This window comes from Cetorhinus maximus, chromosome 14 (genome assembly GCF_964194155.1).
Source record: "Cetorhinus maximus chromosome 14, sCetMax3.hap1.1, whole genome shotgun sequence".
In the NCBI taxonomy this organism is placed as follows: Eukaryota; Metazoa; Chordata; class Chondrichthyes; order Lamniformes; family Cetorhinidae; genus Cetorhinus; species Cetorhinus maximus.
This window is the reverse complement of record NC_135892.1, coordinates 115,140,786-115,154,743: the sequence shown is the minus strand read 5'-3', so window position 1 is coordinate 115,154,743 and position 13,958 is coordinate 115,140,786. Positions and strand designations below refer to the sequence as shown.

Below are 13,958 nucleotides of genomic sequence, written 5' to 3'. Positions count from 1 at the left end.
GAACAGGCCATTCGGCCCCACCACACCATGCCAGCGCCCCATTCGAGCCTCCTCCCATCTTCTTCATCTCAAAATCAGAGAATTGTAACAGCACAGGAGACTATTCGGCCCGTCGTGTCTGTGCTGGCTCTCTGAAGCAGCAATTCACCGAGTGCCATTCTCCTGCCTTCTCCCCTTAACCCTGCACATTCTTCTTTTCCAGATAACAGTCTAATTCCCTTTACAAAGCCTCAGTTGAACCTGCCTCCACCACACTCTCAGGCAGTGCATTCCAGACCCAAACCACTCGCTGTGTGAAAAGTTTTTTCTTAAATCGTTTTTGCTTCTTTTACTGAATACTTTAAATCTGTGCCCTCTCGTTCTCGATCCTTTGATGAGCGGGAACAGTTTCTCCCTATCTACCCTGTCCCTCATGATTTTGAACATCTCTATCAAATCTCCCCTCAGCCTTCTCTTCTCCAAGGAAAACAGTCCCAGCTTCTCCAACCTATCTTCACAGCTGAAGTTCCTCAACCCTGGAACCATTCTCGTGAATCTTCTCTGCACTCTCTCCAATGCCTTCACATCCTTCCTAAAGTGCAGCACCCAGAACTGGACACAATACTCCAGCTGAGGCTGAACCAGTGTTTTATACAAGTTTAACATCTGTACTCTATGCCTCCAATAATACATCCTATGATACTGTATGTTTTATTAACCACTCTCCCAACCTGTCCTGTCATCATCAATGATTTATGCACATACATACCCAGGTCCTTTCTGCTTCTACACCCCCTTTAGAGCTGTACCCTTTATTTTATATCGTCTTTGTCTCTTTCTACTAAAATGAATCACTTCACATTTCTCTGCATGGAACTTTATCTCCCTGTTTAAGTCCTTTTGAAGTTCTGCACTATCCTCCATAGAACCATAGAAAAGTTACAGCACAGAAGGAGGCCATTCAGCCCATCCTCATGGTTTACAATACTTTCAAGTTTTATATCGTTCACAAATTTTGAAATTGCGCCCTGTACACCGAGGTCTAGGTCATTAATATATATCAGGAAAAGCAAGGGTCCCAACATTGACCCCTGGGGAACTCCACTACAAACCTTCCTCCTGCCCATAAAACAACAGTTCATCGAGTCGTACGGACTCGAAACGTTAACTGTGTTCCTCTCCGCAGACGCTGCCAGACCTGCTGAGTTTCTCCAGGTATTTTGATTTTTGTTTTGTTCATCACTACTCTCTGTTCCCTGTCGCTAAGCTAATTTCATATCCATGTTGCCACTGTCTCCAGGAGCTGGAACTTTGCTGACAAATCTGTTGTGAGGAACTTTATCCAGCAACTTTTGAAAGTCCATGTCCACCATATCAACAACATGACCCTCATCAACCCTCTCTGTTACTTCAACAAAAAGCTTCAGCAAGTTAGTGAAACACAATTTGCCCTTAACAAATCCATCCCTTAATTAACCCACATTTGCCCAGCTGACTATTAGTTTTGCCCTGAATTATTGTTTCCAGAATCCTGCCCACCACCGAAGTTAAACTGATTGGCCTGTAGTTGCTGGGCTTCTCCTTATACCCTTTTTTGAACAAGGTTGTAATGTTTGCAATTCTCCTCTGGCACCAGCCCCAAGTCTAAGGAAGTCTGAAAATTTATGGCCGGTGTCTCTGCAATTTCCATTCTCACTTCCCTCAGTACCTTGGATGATCCTCACCCAGCCCTGGTGCCTCATCATTTAAGCACAGACAGACTATCCAAAACCACCTCCTTATCAATTTTAAACCCTTCTAGAATCTGAATTACCCCCTCTCTCACAATGGCATGTGCACCATCTTTTATTTGGTAATGACAGTTGCAAAGTATTCATTTAATACCTCAGCCATGGCCCCTGCCCCCATGTGTAAATCCCCTTTATGGTCATACTCCTGCTTTTACCATCCTTTTATTATTTATATATCTCTAACTCTATTAGTATAACCTTCTATTCGCTTCTGCCTCCTATACTTGTCCAGCTTCCTCTTAAGTGTTTCTATACCATTCACCTTAACCACTCCCCGTGGTAACAAGTTCCACATTCTCAGAAACAGAAATATCTGGAGAAACTCAGCAGGTCTGGCAGCATCGGAGGAGAAGAGCACCCTGAAGGGTCATGAGGACTCGAAACGTCAACTGTGCTCTTCTCCGCCGATGCTGCCAGACCTGCTGAGTTTTTCCAGCTATTTCTGTTTCTGTTTCTGTTTTGGATTTCCAGCATCCACAGTTCTTTGCTTTTATTTCCACATTCTCACTCAGCTGCAACTTAATGTAGGAATTCAGCTTCTTTATCTGTGGAACATTTAGATTTGGTGTTTGTTGGAATCAGGGGTTCAGTTTATATATAGGATAACAGATACCCGGGGGTGAGTTACACACTGAAATCTAATCGAGGGGTTCGGGATGGTTTATATATAGAATAACAGATACCTGGGAGTGAGTTACAGACCGGAACCTAATCGAGAGGTTCAGGGGATTTATATATAGAATAACAGATACCCGGGAGTGAGTTACAGACTGAAATCTAATCGAGGGGTTCGGGATGGTTTATATATAGAATAACAGATACCTGGGAGTGAGTTACAGACCGGAACCTAATCGAGAGGTTCAGGGGATTTATATATAGAATAACAGATACCCGGGAGTGAGTCACAGACTGGAATCTAATCGAGGGGTTCGGGGGTGGTTTATATACAGAATAACAGATACCCGGGAGTGAGTTACAGACTGAAATCTAATCGAGGGGTTCGCAGTGGTTTATATATAGGATAACAGATACCCGGGAGTGAGTTGCAGACTGGAATCTAATCGAGGGGTTCGGGGTGGTTTATATATAGGATAACAGATACCCGGGGGTGAGTTACAGATTGAAATCTAATCGAGGGGTTCGGGGGGTTTATATATAGGATAACAGATACCCGGGGGAGAGTTACAGACTGAAATCTAATCGAGGGGTTCGGGGCGTTTCTATATAGAATAACAGAAACCCGGGAGTGAGTTACAGGCTGGAATCTAATCGAGGGGCTCGGGGTGGTTTATATATAGAATAACAGATACCCGGGGGTGAGTTACAGACTGAAATCTAATCGAGAGGTTCGGGGGGTTTATATATAGAATAACAGATACCCGGGGGTGAGTCACAGACTGAAATCTAATCGAGGGGTTCGCGGTGGTTTATATATAGGATAACAGATACCCGGGGGTGAGTTACAGACTGAAATCTAATCAAGGGGTTCGGGGGATTTATATATAGGATAACAGATACCCGGGAGTGAGTTACAGAGTGGAATCTAATCGAGAGGTTCAGGGGGTTTCTATATAGAATAACAGATACCCGGGAGTGAATTACAGACTGGAATCTAATTGAGGGGTTTGGGGTGGTTTATATATAGAATAACAGATACCCAGGAGTGAATTACAGACTGGAATCTAATTGAGAGGTTCAGGGGGGTTTATAAATAGAATAACAGACACCCGGGAGTGAGTTACAGATCGGAACCTAATCGAGGGGTTCGGGGGGGTTTATAAATAGAATAACAGATACCCGGGAGTGAGTTACAGACCGGAACCTAATCGAGAGGTTCAGGGGATTTATATATAGAATAACAGATACCCGGGAGTGAGTCACAGACTGGAATCTAATCGAGGGGTTCGGGGGTGGTTTATATACAGAATAACAGATACCCGGGAGTGAGTTACAGACTGAAATCTAATCGAGGGGTTCGCGGTGGTTTATATATAGGATAACAGATACCCGGGAGTGAGTTGCAGACTGGAATCTAATCGAGGGGTTCGGGGTGGTTTATATATAGGATAACAGATACCCGGGGGTGAGTTACAGATTGAAATCTAATCGAGGGGTTCGGGGGGTTTATATATAGGATAACAGATACCCGGGGGAGAGTTACAGACTGAAATCTAATCGAGGGGTTCGGGGCGTTTCTATATAGAATAACAGAAACCCGGGAGTGAGTTACAGGCTGGAATCTAATCGAGGGGCTCGGGGTGGTTTATATATAGAATAACAGATACCCGGGGGTGAGTTACAGACTGAAATCTAATCGAGGGGTTCGGGGGATTTATATATAGGATAACAGATACCCGGGAGTGAGTTACAGAGTGGAATCTAATCGAGAGGTTCAGGGGGTTTCTATATAGAATAACAGATACCCGGGAGTGAATTACAGACTGGAATCTAATTGAGGGGTTTGGGGTGGTTTATATATAGAATAACAGATACCCAGGAGTGAATTACAGACTGGAATCTAATTGAGAGGTTCAGGGGGGTTTATAAATAGAATAACAGACACCCGGGAGTGAGTTACAGATCGGAACCTAATCGAGGGGTTCGGGGGGGTTTATAAATAGAATAACAGACACCCGGGAGTGAGTTCCAGACTGGAATCTAATCGAGAGATTCAGGGGTTTCATGTAGAATAACAGATACCCGGGGGTGAATTACAGTCTGGAATCTAATCGAGGGGTTCGGGGTGGTTTATATATAGAATAACAGATACCCAGGAGTGAGTTGCAGTCTGGAATCCAATCGTGGGATTCAAGGTGGTTTATATAAATATAACAGATACCTGGGAGTGAGATACAGACTGGGATCTAATCAAGGGGTTTGGGGGGAGGTTTATATATGGAATAAGAAAACTTTGGGAATGAGTTATAGACTGGAATCTAATCGAAGGATTCAGGGGTTTATATATAAAATAACAGTTACCTGGTAGTGAGTTACAGACTGGGATCTAATCGAGGGGTTCAGGGTGGTTTGTATATAGAATAACAGATACCTGGGAGTGAGTTACAGATTGTAATGTACCACAGGAGTTAGGGAATGACTTGGTTGATAAAGAATTACTAATACATGAGAAGATAGGTCACTGAAAGACAACTAAACAATTTTGACTCTAGTAAATGCCAATACCTCCATTCAGCTTCATGATGAAGACTCTCATACTTTGTTTGTACCTCACTGACCGTGAGGTCAGGGTGGAGCCAGTATACCTCATCAGACTTCAGGTGCTTCAATCTGATTCCATAACAGCCTTTAAAAACAATACTGGGTCCCACTCTCCCACTGTCCAATATCGTGTTAACAATTTCCTGTGGGTGGAAAGGACAGTGGAATCATTATTAATGACATTATCTGGGGTTAAGGCATAATGTCACTGGCCCTGTCTGTGAGAGAACAGTCAATACAACCAGTGTCGTAGAAATCATCTCTCGTCTTCTCACAGTGCCCGCATGCTGGTTCCCACATTGACTGTGAACTATCTGATATTTCTTTATCACCCTCTCCCCCCTCTTCCATTCTTAGTCCCTGTTAAGTGTTGATCATATTCCTGATCTCTTGCTCTGCTGGGTGTTACACAGGATACCACACCATCCTTCCACTCCCTCAGGGAAACCTTGTGCACAACAGCATCCCCCACCTCCTCAAACACCAGAACCATTTGAGCACAGGAGGTGCCTGCTCCATGCGACTGGGATAACGTGGATCAAGGAGCTGCTATGATCTACATCACAAGTAATTAACAGGTGTCTCCAAGGATGAACAACACCACTTACCCTGGAATAAGTGGGAAGCCTACAATTTCCTCGATTGTGGGACTCCCTGGAATTTGGACATTTAGTTCATAATGACTTTCTGGTGCTCGCTGACCATTTGCTGATTTATCTGATGCTACCTTCCCTGCAACGACACTGCTCCTTACTGCTTGAATGGAAACAGTCACAGTTTTCAAAAATCGTTGTCAGTCTCTCATGCTGTGTGCCGGCAATGATTTTAATGTTTTCACCAACACGCAGAGTCACACACACGTGGAGTAGCCAACGGCAACTCACAACCACACCCTGGAAAGAGCCATGGGGAATCAAAGTTGAGTGTCACTGGCACTGTTTTCACAGGCTGATATTGTTCCTGGATTTGGACTTTGGGTCCAGGAAATCGCTCAATTCATCTGTGTCTTCCTTGGTGAGCTGTCACTTTCTTCTTGTGCGATTCTACTGTTGCTACTGGCTGTACCAATCCTTCTGCTATTGACTCCCCTGTGCTACTGTCCTCTACATCAGTGGCTCCCAACCTTTTATATGTCACAGCACACCTTGTACATAAAAATCTGAGTCACACCTCCTATTTTCCCCAACTGAATTTCCCTCTAGCAAAAGCCTTTTATCTCTAAAACCTCCTAAAAACACGTCAAGCCACCATCTAATACAATATTTGTTAGTTTAAGAAGTTTACAATGGAAATCTTATCGCCAGTTGCATGTCAAATACAATGTTTTTTTATTGAAAATGCACACAATTTAAAAATGTTTCCCATTAAAGATTTCAATTGTTTTTTGTTTTTTTAAAGTCTGTATTTCTCAATGTGAAAGATGATAAATGAAGGAAATACTGTAGTCAGCAGTGTACTGATGATCTTAGTGTGATACCTGGGGCCTGCCCCTGTGAGCAGATTCTCTCCATCCCGGGAGGAGCTGCTGTCAGGGAAACTCGCAGGTCTTGCTCCAACGACAGGTGCTCCCTCCTTTTGTTTTTTTTTTACATCAGCCAGTGGTGAGAACGCTAACTCGCACAGGTAGGTTGTGGGAAACGGCGAGAGTACTGCTATAGCGCAATCTGAAATAGATGGGTGTTCTTGTCCTGCAAGCAACCAAAATGTGTCCAGAGACATCTCTGCAAACTTCAGTTTCAGTGAATGATCCATTCTGAGCTCTGCAAATTCCTCTTGTTCTTTTCATGACAACTTCTTCGATGATTCAAAAGAAAGCGAACTAAATAGAGCACGTACCCAGTCAAAGTCTTCCATACTCGTGCAGGGGAGTAGCATTCGAAGTTCTCCTGTAGTGTTTTAAGATGTGTGGAGATGAGTTTGAGTATGGTTTTCCCAGCAGGATTCGCTGATGCCAGTTTGAACATCCCACTTGCCACTTTTTCCTGCTGAAGGGCCAGTTTTGATCCAAAACCTTGAAGTTTACCTGAGGCAGTCAGAATGTCCTCATTTCCCCTCCCCCACCCTCTGCATTTTAACATTCAACACATTCAGATGGCTGACTATATCTGAAAGATATGCAAGTTTAGCACACCAAGAATCATCACAGATTAAATCTTGTGTGTGGCAACTCACCCAGAGCTGAGAACTCTTTCAGCACGTGACAGAGCTCAAACAGGGGAAAGGACCTTTCCATTGAGACACCCATCGCGCTTGTGTGTGCAGGAGTGAACCCTGGTACTCAACTCCCATCTCTTCACACAAAATAGTAAACAAGTGTGATGTTAAAGGCCATGATTTTACATAATTCACAATGTTCACCATTAATACCGCAGTTAACTCAGGCGGCATTGTTTTGGCAACAGGGGCTTCCCGGTGCAGGATACAGTGCCCGAGCGGGATGTCAGGGTCCTGATCTTTACCTCACTCGCGAATCCTTTGACTTTTCCCAACATGGAAGCTGCTCTGTCAGCGCAGACGCTATTGCACTCGGTCCGGTTAAGGCTGTTCTCTTCCACATAAGCAGCTGCGACACCAGAGATTTCCTCTCCGGTTGCAAGACTGGGCAATTCTTTGCAAAAGCAGAAATTCTCTTTGATAGAATCCCCGTCAACATGCCTGACATTGGCTAAGAGCTGGCAGTGTCCGCTAACACCTGGTCAGTCATCGATCTGCAGGGCAAACCTTCCACTCATTTCCAATTTCTCTTGAATCACCTGTTCAATATCAACTGACATCTCATCAATACGCCGTTTGATTTTAATGTCAGAAAGAGGAAACTTGTCAATTTCTTTGGTGGCATCAGCCCCCGACATTACTCTCGCAATACTTCTGCATGTGGCAGAATTAGGATTTTGGCAATGGTGTGTGGCTTCTTTGATTTCACTATCAGCTCAGCCACAGGTAACTCACCTCCTGCGCATTATCCCAGACCTGCGCACACTCCTACGTTGATTTTGCTTTATGTTTTGTTCTCTCAGGCGCTTGAAGTGCTGTATATCCTTGCCGGAGAGTGAACGGTGTTTTGTATTGAAATGACACTTCAACTTACTTGGTGCCAGTGTTTGAGAGCTTCTCCCTGCGAATTCGGCATCCTGGGGCAGGGCGAGAGGCATCGCCAGTTCACGAAAGTCCAAACGCCAAGTAGCCGTCACTGTCTGTGTACGAATATCAATTCTTTCTCCTGAAGTTCTGTTCTTTTGCCCACATCTGAATCAGAGCGGGATTCTTCACTTCTTTTCATGAACGATTCCATGGCAAACAGTGGTCAATCGCACCACACTACACAATAAATGCCCTCAAGCATCAACTTACAAGCACAATGTCAGCTCTTCAGCCATGCCAAGCAGAACACGACTGTTCCAAAACAAAAACAGGAATTGCTGGAAAAACTCAGCAGGTCTGACAGCATCTGTGGAGACAGAGACAGAGTTAACATTTCGAGTCCAGATGACTCTTCTTCAGAATCAAAGGAGAGAAGTAGAAATGTGGTGAAATATATCCTGTTTAAGGGGGATAGAATGGCCAGTGATGGGTGGAGGCAAAGGAGAGATTGCTAAAGATGTCATGAACAAAAGGTCGAAGGGGTGTTGATGGTGGTGATACTGGCTAACGGAGGGGCTAATGGTGAGATTAACAGTAGAAAGTAGGATGAGCAAGTGACAGATGGCCCGAGTGGGGGGTGGGGTGGGGGGAGGGGACGGAGAGGGAGAAAAGATCAAAATAGGCTAAAAGCTGGGGATAAAACAATGAATGGAAATACATTTTTAAAATAATAATAGAAATAGGCAGGGAATAAAATATATAAAAATTTTAAAATATTTGAAAGAAGAGGATCAAAAAGGGGTGAGGATGGAGGAGAGAGTTCATGATCTGAAATTGTTGAACTCAATATTCAGTCCGGAAGGCTGTAAAGTGCCTAGTCGGAAGATGAGATGCTGTTCCTACAGTTTGCGTTGAGCTTCACTGGAACAATGCAGCAGGCCAAGGACGGACATGTGGGCAAGAGAGCAGGGTGGAGTGTTGAAATGGCAAGCGACAGGGAGGTCTGGGTGATGCTTGCGGACAGACCGAAGGTGTTCTGCAAAGCGGTCACCCAGTCTGCGTTTGGTCTCTCCAATGTAGAGGAAACCGCATTGGGAGCAATGAATGCAGTAGACTAAATTGAGGGAAGTGCAAGTGAAATGCTGCTTCACTTGAAAGGAGTGTTTGGGCCCTTGGACAATGAGGAGGGAGGATGCAAAGGGGCAGGTGTTGCACCTTCTGCGATTGCATGGGAAGGTGCCGTGGGAGGGGGTTGAGGTGTAGGGGGTGATGGAGGAGTGGACCAGGGTGTCCCGGAGGGAACAGTCCCTCCGGAATGCCGCCAGGGAGGGTGAAGGGAAGATATGTTTGGTGGTGGCATCATGCTGGAGTTGGCAGAAATGGCGGAGGATGATCCTTTGAATGCGGAGGCTGGTGGAGTGATAAGTGAGGGCAAGGGGGACCCTATCATGTTTCTGGGAGGGAGGAGAAGGCGTGAGGGCGGATGCACAGGAGATGGGCCGGACACGGTTGAGGGCCCTGTCAACCACCATGGGTGGAAAACCTCGGTTAAGGAAGAAGGAAGACATGTCAGAAGCACCGTTTTGGAAAGTGCCATCGTCAGAACAGATGCGAAGGAACTGAGAGAATGGGATGGAGTCCTTAAAGGAAGCGGGATGTGAGGAGTTGGACTCTGAGGTTTCCCACCCATGGTGGTTGACAGGGCCCTCAACCGTATCCGGCCCATCTCCCGCGCATCCGCCCTCACACCTTCTTCTCCCTCCCAGAAACATGATAGGGTCCCCCTTGTCCTCACTTATCACCCCACCAGCCTCTGCATTCAAAGGATCATCCTCCACCATTTCCACCAACTCCAGCATGATGCCACCACCAAACACATCTTCCCTTCACCCTCCTGTCAGCATTCCATAGAGACTGTTCCCCCCGGGACACCCTGGTCCACTCCACCATCACCCCCAACACCTCAACCCCCTCCCACGGCACCTTCCCATGCAATCGCAGAAGGTGCAACACCTGCCCGTTTACTTCCCCTCTCCTCACCGTCCAAGGGCCCAAATACTCCTTTCAAGTGAAGCAGCATTTCACTTGCACTTCCCTCAATTTAGTCTACTGCATTCGTTGCTCCCAATGCGGTTTCCTCTACATTGGAGAGACCAAACGCAGACTGGGTGACCGCTTTGCTGAACACCTTCGGTCTGTCCGCAAGCATCACCCAGACCTCCCTGTTGCTTGCCATTTCAACACTCCACCCTGCTCTCATGCCCACACGTCCGTCCTTGGCTTGCTGTATTGTTCCAGTGAAGCCCAACGCAAACTGGAGGAACAGCACCTCATCTTCCGACTAGGCACTTTACAGCCATCCGGACTGAATATTGAGTTCAACAAATTTAGATCATGAACTCTCTCCTACATCTCCACCCCCTTTTTGTCCCCCTTTTTTCAAATATTTATTTTTAAATTTTTATATATACATTTTTTCCCACCTATTTCTATTATTATTTTTAAAATTTATTTCCATTCATTATTTTATCCCCACTTTTTAGCCTATTTCGATCTTTAACCACACACCGTCCCCTCCCCCCGCCCCACCACACCCTCACTCGGGCTCTCTGTCACTTGCTCATCCTGCTTTCTACTGTTAATGTCACCATTAGCCCCTCCTTTAGCCAGTATCATCACCATCAACACCTCATCGACATTTTGTTCACGACGTCTTTTGCAATCTCTCCTTTGCCTCCACCTATCACTGGCCTTCTATCCCCCTTAAACAGGATATATTTCACCACATTTCTACTCTTTATTTCTGAAGAAGAGTCACCTGGACTCGAAACGTTAACTCTGTCCTTCCCGCCACAGATGCTGTCAGACCTGCTGAGTTTTTCTAGCAATTTTTGTTTTTGTTTCAGATTTCCAGCATCCGCAGTATTTTGCTTTTATCTTATTTGACTGCTCGAAAGGTGCACATTTTGCCCTAATGCCCCACAGCATGGAGCTACCAACCTCCAGCTGCCCTCTCGGATCTTTGGGGCCTCTTTTGAGGTCATTTTGGCTTTTTAGGGCTTCTCCTGAGCCCACTTCACTTCAGGTCTCCTCCTTGCCGTCCTATCTCTGATTGGAGCATGTTTTCCTTTTCTCCACTTTATTGGTTCCTGTTTCTTCCCTCTGTCTTCTTCCTTTACTGGGAAGTTTGGTTTTTTTTTCACTTCTCTCCTGTTTTTTGACTCCTGCCTGGTCTCCCTCACTTCTCCCTGGGGTTTTCGTGCCCTCACTGAGCTTTCGCTTTTAGCGCAGGCGCCTGGGGACTTCCTCTTCGGCTCGGTGTTCAGCAGCTGCATGTCCCGAGGAGTCTCAGGCGCACGCATGATCAGGACTTTTTCACATCAGTAATCTGAACCGTGAGTGTGTCCTCCGGGAAATATGTGCGGTTAGGAATTTTTGCGTTGGGCAACGCCTGTAAAAAAATTCCCAACCGGCACATGGCGCACGAGGCCCGAGGTTCCCCGGGCCTCGGACCTTCCAGGCACGGAGCTGGAGACGAAGATTAGTTTTATTTTATTGACTTGAATTATGAATCTTATTCCAGGGCGCGCTTGGGGGGCCCCCTCACGGCAGAGCAGTATGCCGCGGCACACCAGTCGGCTACCTCCGCTCTACATCAGAGTTAAGACCTGGGTGTACCCATGGTGCTGGCCGCTGATGTGCACAGTTTGAGGTCGTTTTGAATTTGTAGAGTACTTCACATTGGGAACTCTGCCCATGGAGCCTCCTCAGCAGCTCGCTTCACAAAGCTTGAAGCATGATGGGAGATGGCATACAGGAAAACAAACAGAATTGGTGCTGTTGAGATCAGTAAAAACTGTCAGACATTCTGCACAGAAATGCCAAGATAAAGGGTATGAAAATACTGTGGACAGTTTTAGGTGGTAGAGGTTGTGGGTGAATATCAGGCCAAAGGCTCACACGCCTTCATTGTCAATAAAGATTAATGGGAGGATAGAAATCAGGTATGTGACCCTCAGTGTCAGTATTTTTCAATATGTGCACGGGGATCTGATGTTCTGTATTTTGTATTCCAGGAGCATTACATTCATTTGTGGTCCAAATACTCATCTGATGGCAGAACCCATGTGTCCTATCATTGGGTTCTTTCTTGTGGGTTGATGGGACATTTTACAAAAGTAACCAATCTGCTTCATAGAGCGCTGAAGTTAGATCCTGCCAAAGATACAACAGCTACACTACAACATCAGCTCTATGTTCAATGTTAGATCACAGCTCCAACATTACACTGCGATGGGGATAAGCTCCTAATATAACAATGTTAAAGCTTGTAATCAAGCTGCCATTTATTAAATTGATATTTGTCAGTTTCAATTATGGATCGGAAACTTTGCTGTTGAATCTCACATATTTCCAACGTGCTTCATGGTTCTCACCCACAAAAATGTGCTGACAGATACTTTACAAAATTCACACTTTGACCAAGAGCACGCTGTTGTACGCTCTGAAAGTTTTAGCAACTTTCATCAGCCTCTCCCTCAACAGGAAACATATTCTGTTATTCGCCAAACAATATAAAGAATGCAGAAGTGCCATTGTCAAAATGCAGATTTTCATTTGCAGAGCAGTGAGGTTCTTCAGTAATTGACAATGAATCGGAATTTGGATCATGTGGGTCTGTGTGTTGGCTCGATCTTGTACACTTGTTTCAGGAAAAGTCCACCTCCTCTGCCGCTCGGGGAGGGAGAGTTATTTTCAAAGACACACCCAGAGGCCCGGACTAACTCACCCAGACGAGTCTCACCATGGCCGCTTGACAAGATATGCAGATGACTAGGCACAGCAGCAAAATATCAGGATAGATGAGTAAAGTTTATCAGTGGGATCGTCCCAGATTTACACTAAGTGCGGTAGCGGGCGGGTTAAACGATGTTTTACCCCCCCCCGGCCGCGATGGTGGGTTTTCACGCCGTATCGTCCCAAACCCGCCACATTAATGATGCCTTCCTGGGAAACACACCATTCCCATGGCGGGCGGGGTCTCATTCACCCACCGCACCATCACCTCACCGCTTCACCACACCGGGCACCATATTTAAATCCAGCCGCGGAAACATCTCAGGGCTTCCAGCCCGCAGCTACTGCAGGGAAGATTCCCACGAAAGGCAGGAAGACTGCAGCCCCCAGGTTTCGCGACGCATCACTGGAATGCCCTTTGGATGCCGTGGAGGCCCCGCCGGGATGTCCTCTATCCCCGCTCTGTCCCAGGGTGGGCAGCGGCATTACCAACCAGGCTTGGGAAGAGGTGGCAGTGGTGGTCAGCACCAATGCCCTGCAAAAGAGGACAGCCACCCAGTGCCGCTACAGGATGAATGGTCTCATCCGTTCACCAGGGTAAGTCTCTCTTCTCGTCACTCTCAACTCACACACTCACAAACCCTTCACACATCCATAGGGATCTCAGACCTTAAGGGACAACACCGCTAATTCTCACACAACCCCTTACATCTCCATCAGGCTCATATCCTCTGGAGATCACATCCTCATCTCATCCATGGCTCTGCTCACCACACAAACATTCCATGTAGTTCCATGCATCCTGTTCACACTCTCTCCATCTGTTCCCATGCAGGAGAAGCTGGCTCACAACAGCAGGGAGAGGTCCCAGATCTGAGGTGGAGTAGCCCACATTAGGCCCCTCACTCACTTTGAGGAGTGTGCCATCGCGCTGACTGGTGAGGATGTGGACCCTGCCTGTGATGATGGTGAGGTCGGTTGCAATCACCCACGTGAGGATCTTGCACCGCACCATCCCTCCCTCAACGCACTGAGAGTGCTCTCTCCCTCTCCTGCTTTTGACTCTGCTGCCATGCACTCATTATCTCTACT

General features: G+C 46.2%; 1 protein-coding gene across 1 annotated transcript in view; it reads right to left on the bottom strand.

Annotated features, from left to right (window-relative positions):
- The window catches only part of LOC144690013 (protein-tyrosine kinase 2-beta-like), a 156,189-nt gene that overhangs the window by 79,102 nt on the left and 63,129 nt on the right, over nucleotides 1-13,958 (bottom strand). Inside the window, exon 3 of the mRNA XM_078557544.1 lies at nucleotides 4,953-5,131. Coding sequence (XP_078413670.1) covers nucleotides 4,953-5,131 — 179 coding nt within the window. The remainder of the gene's footprint in view (nucleotides 1-4,952; nucleotides 5,132-13,958) is intronic.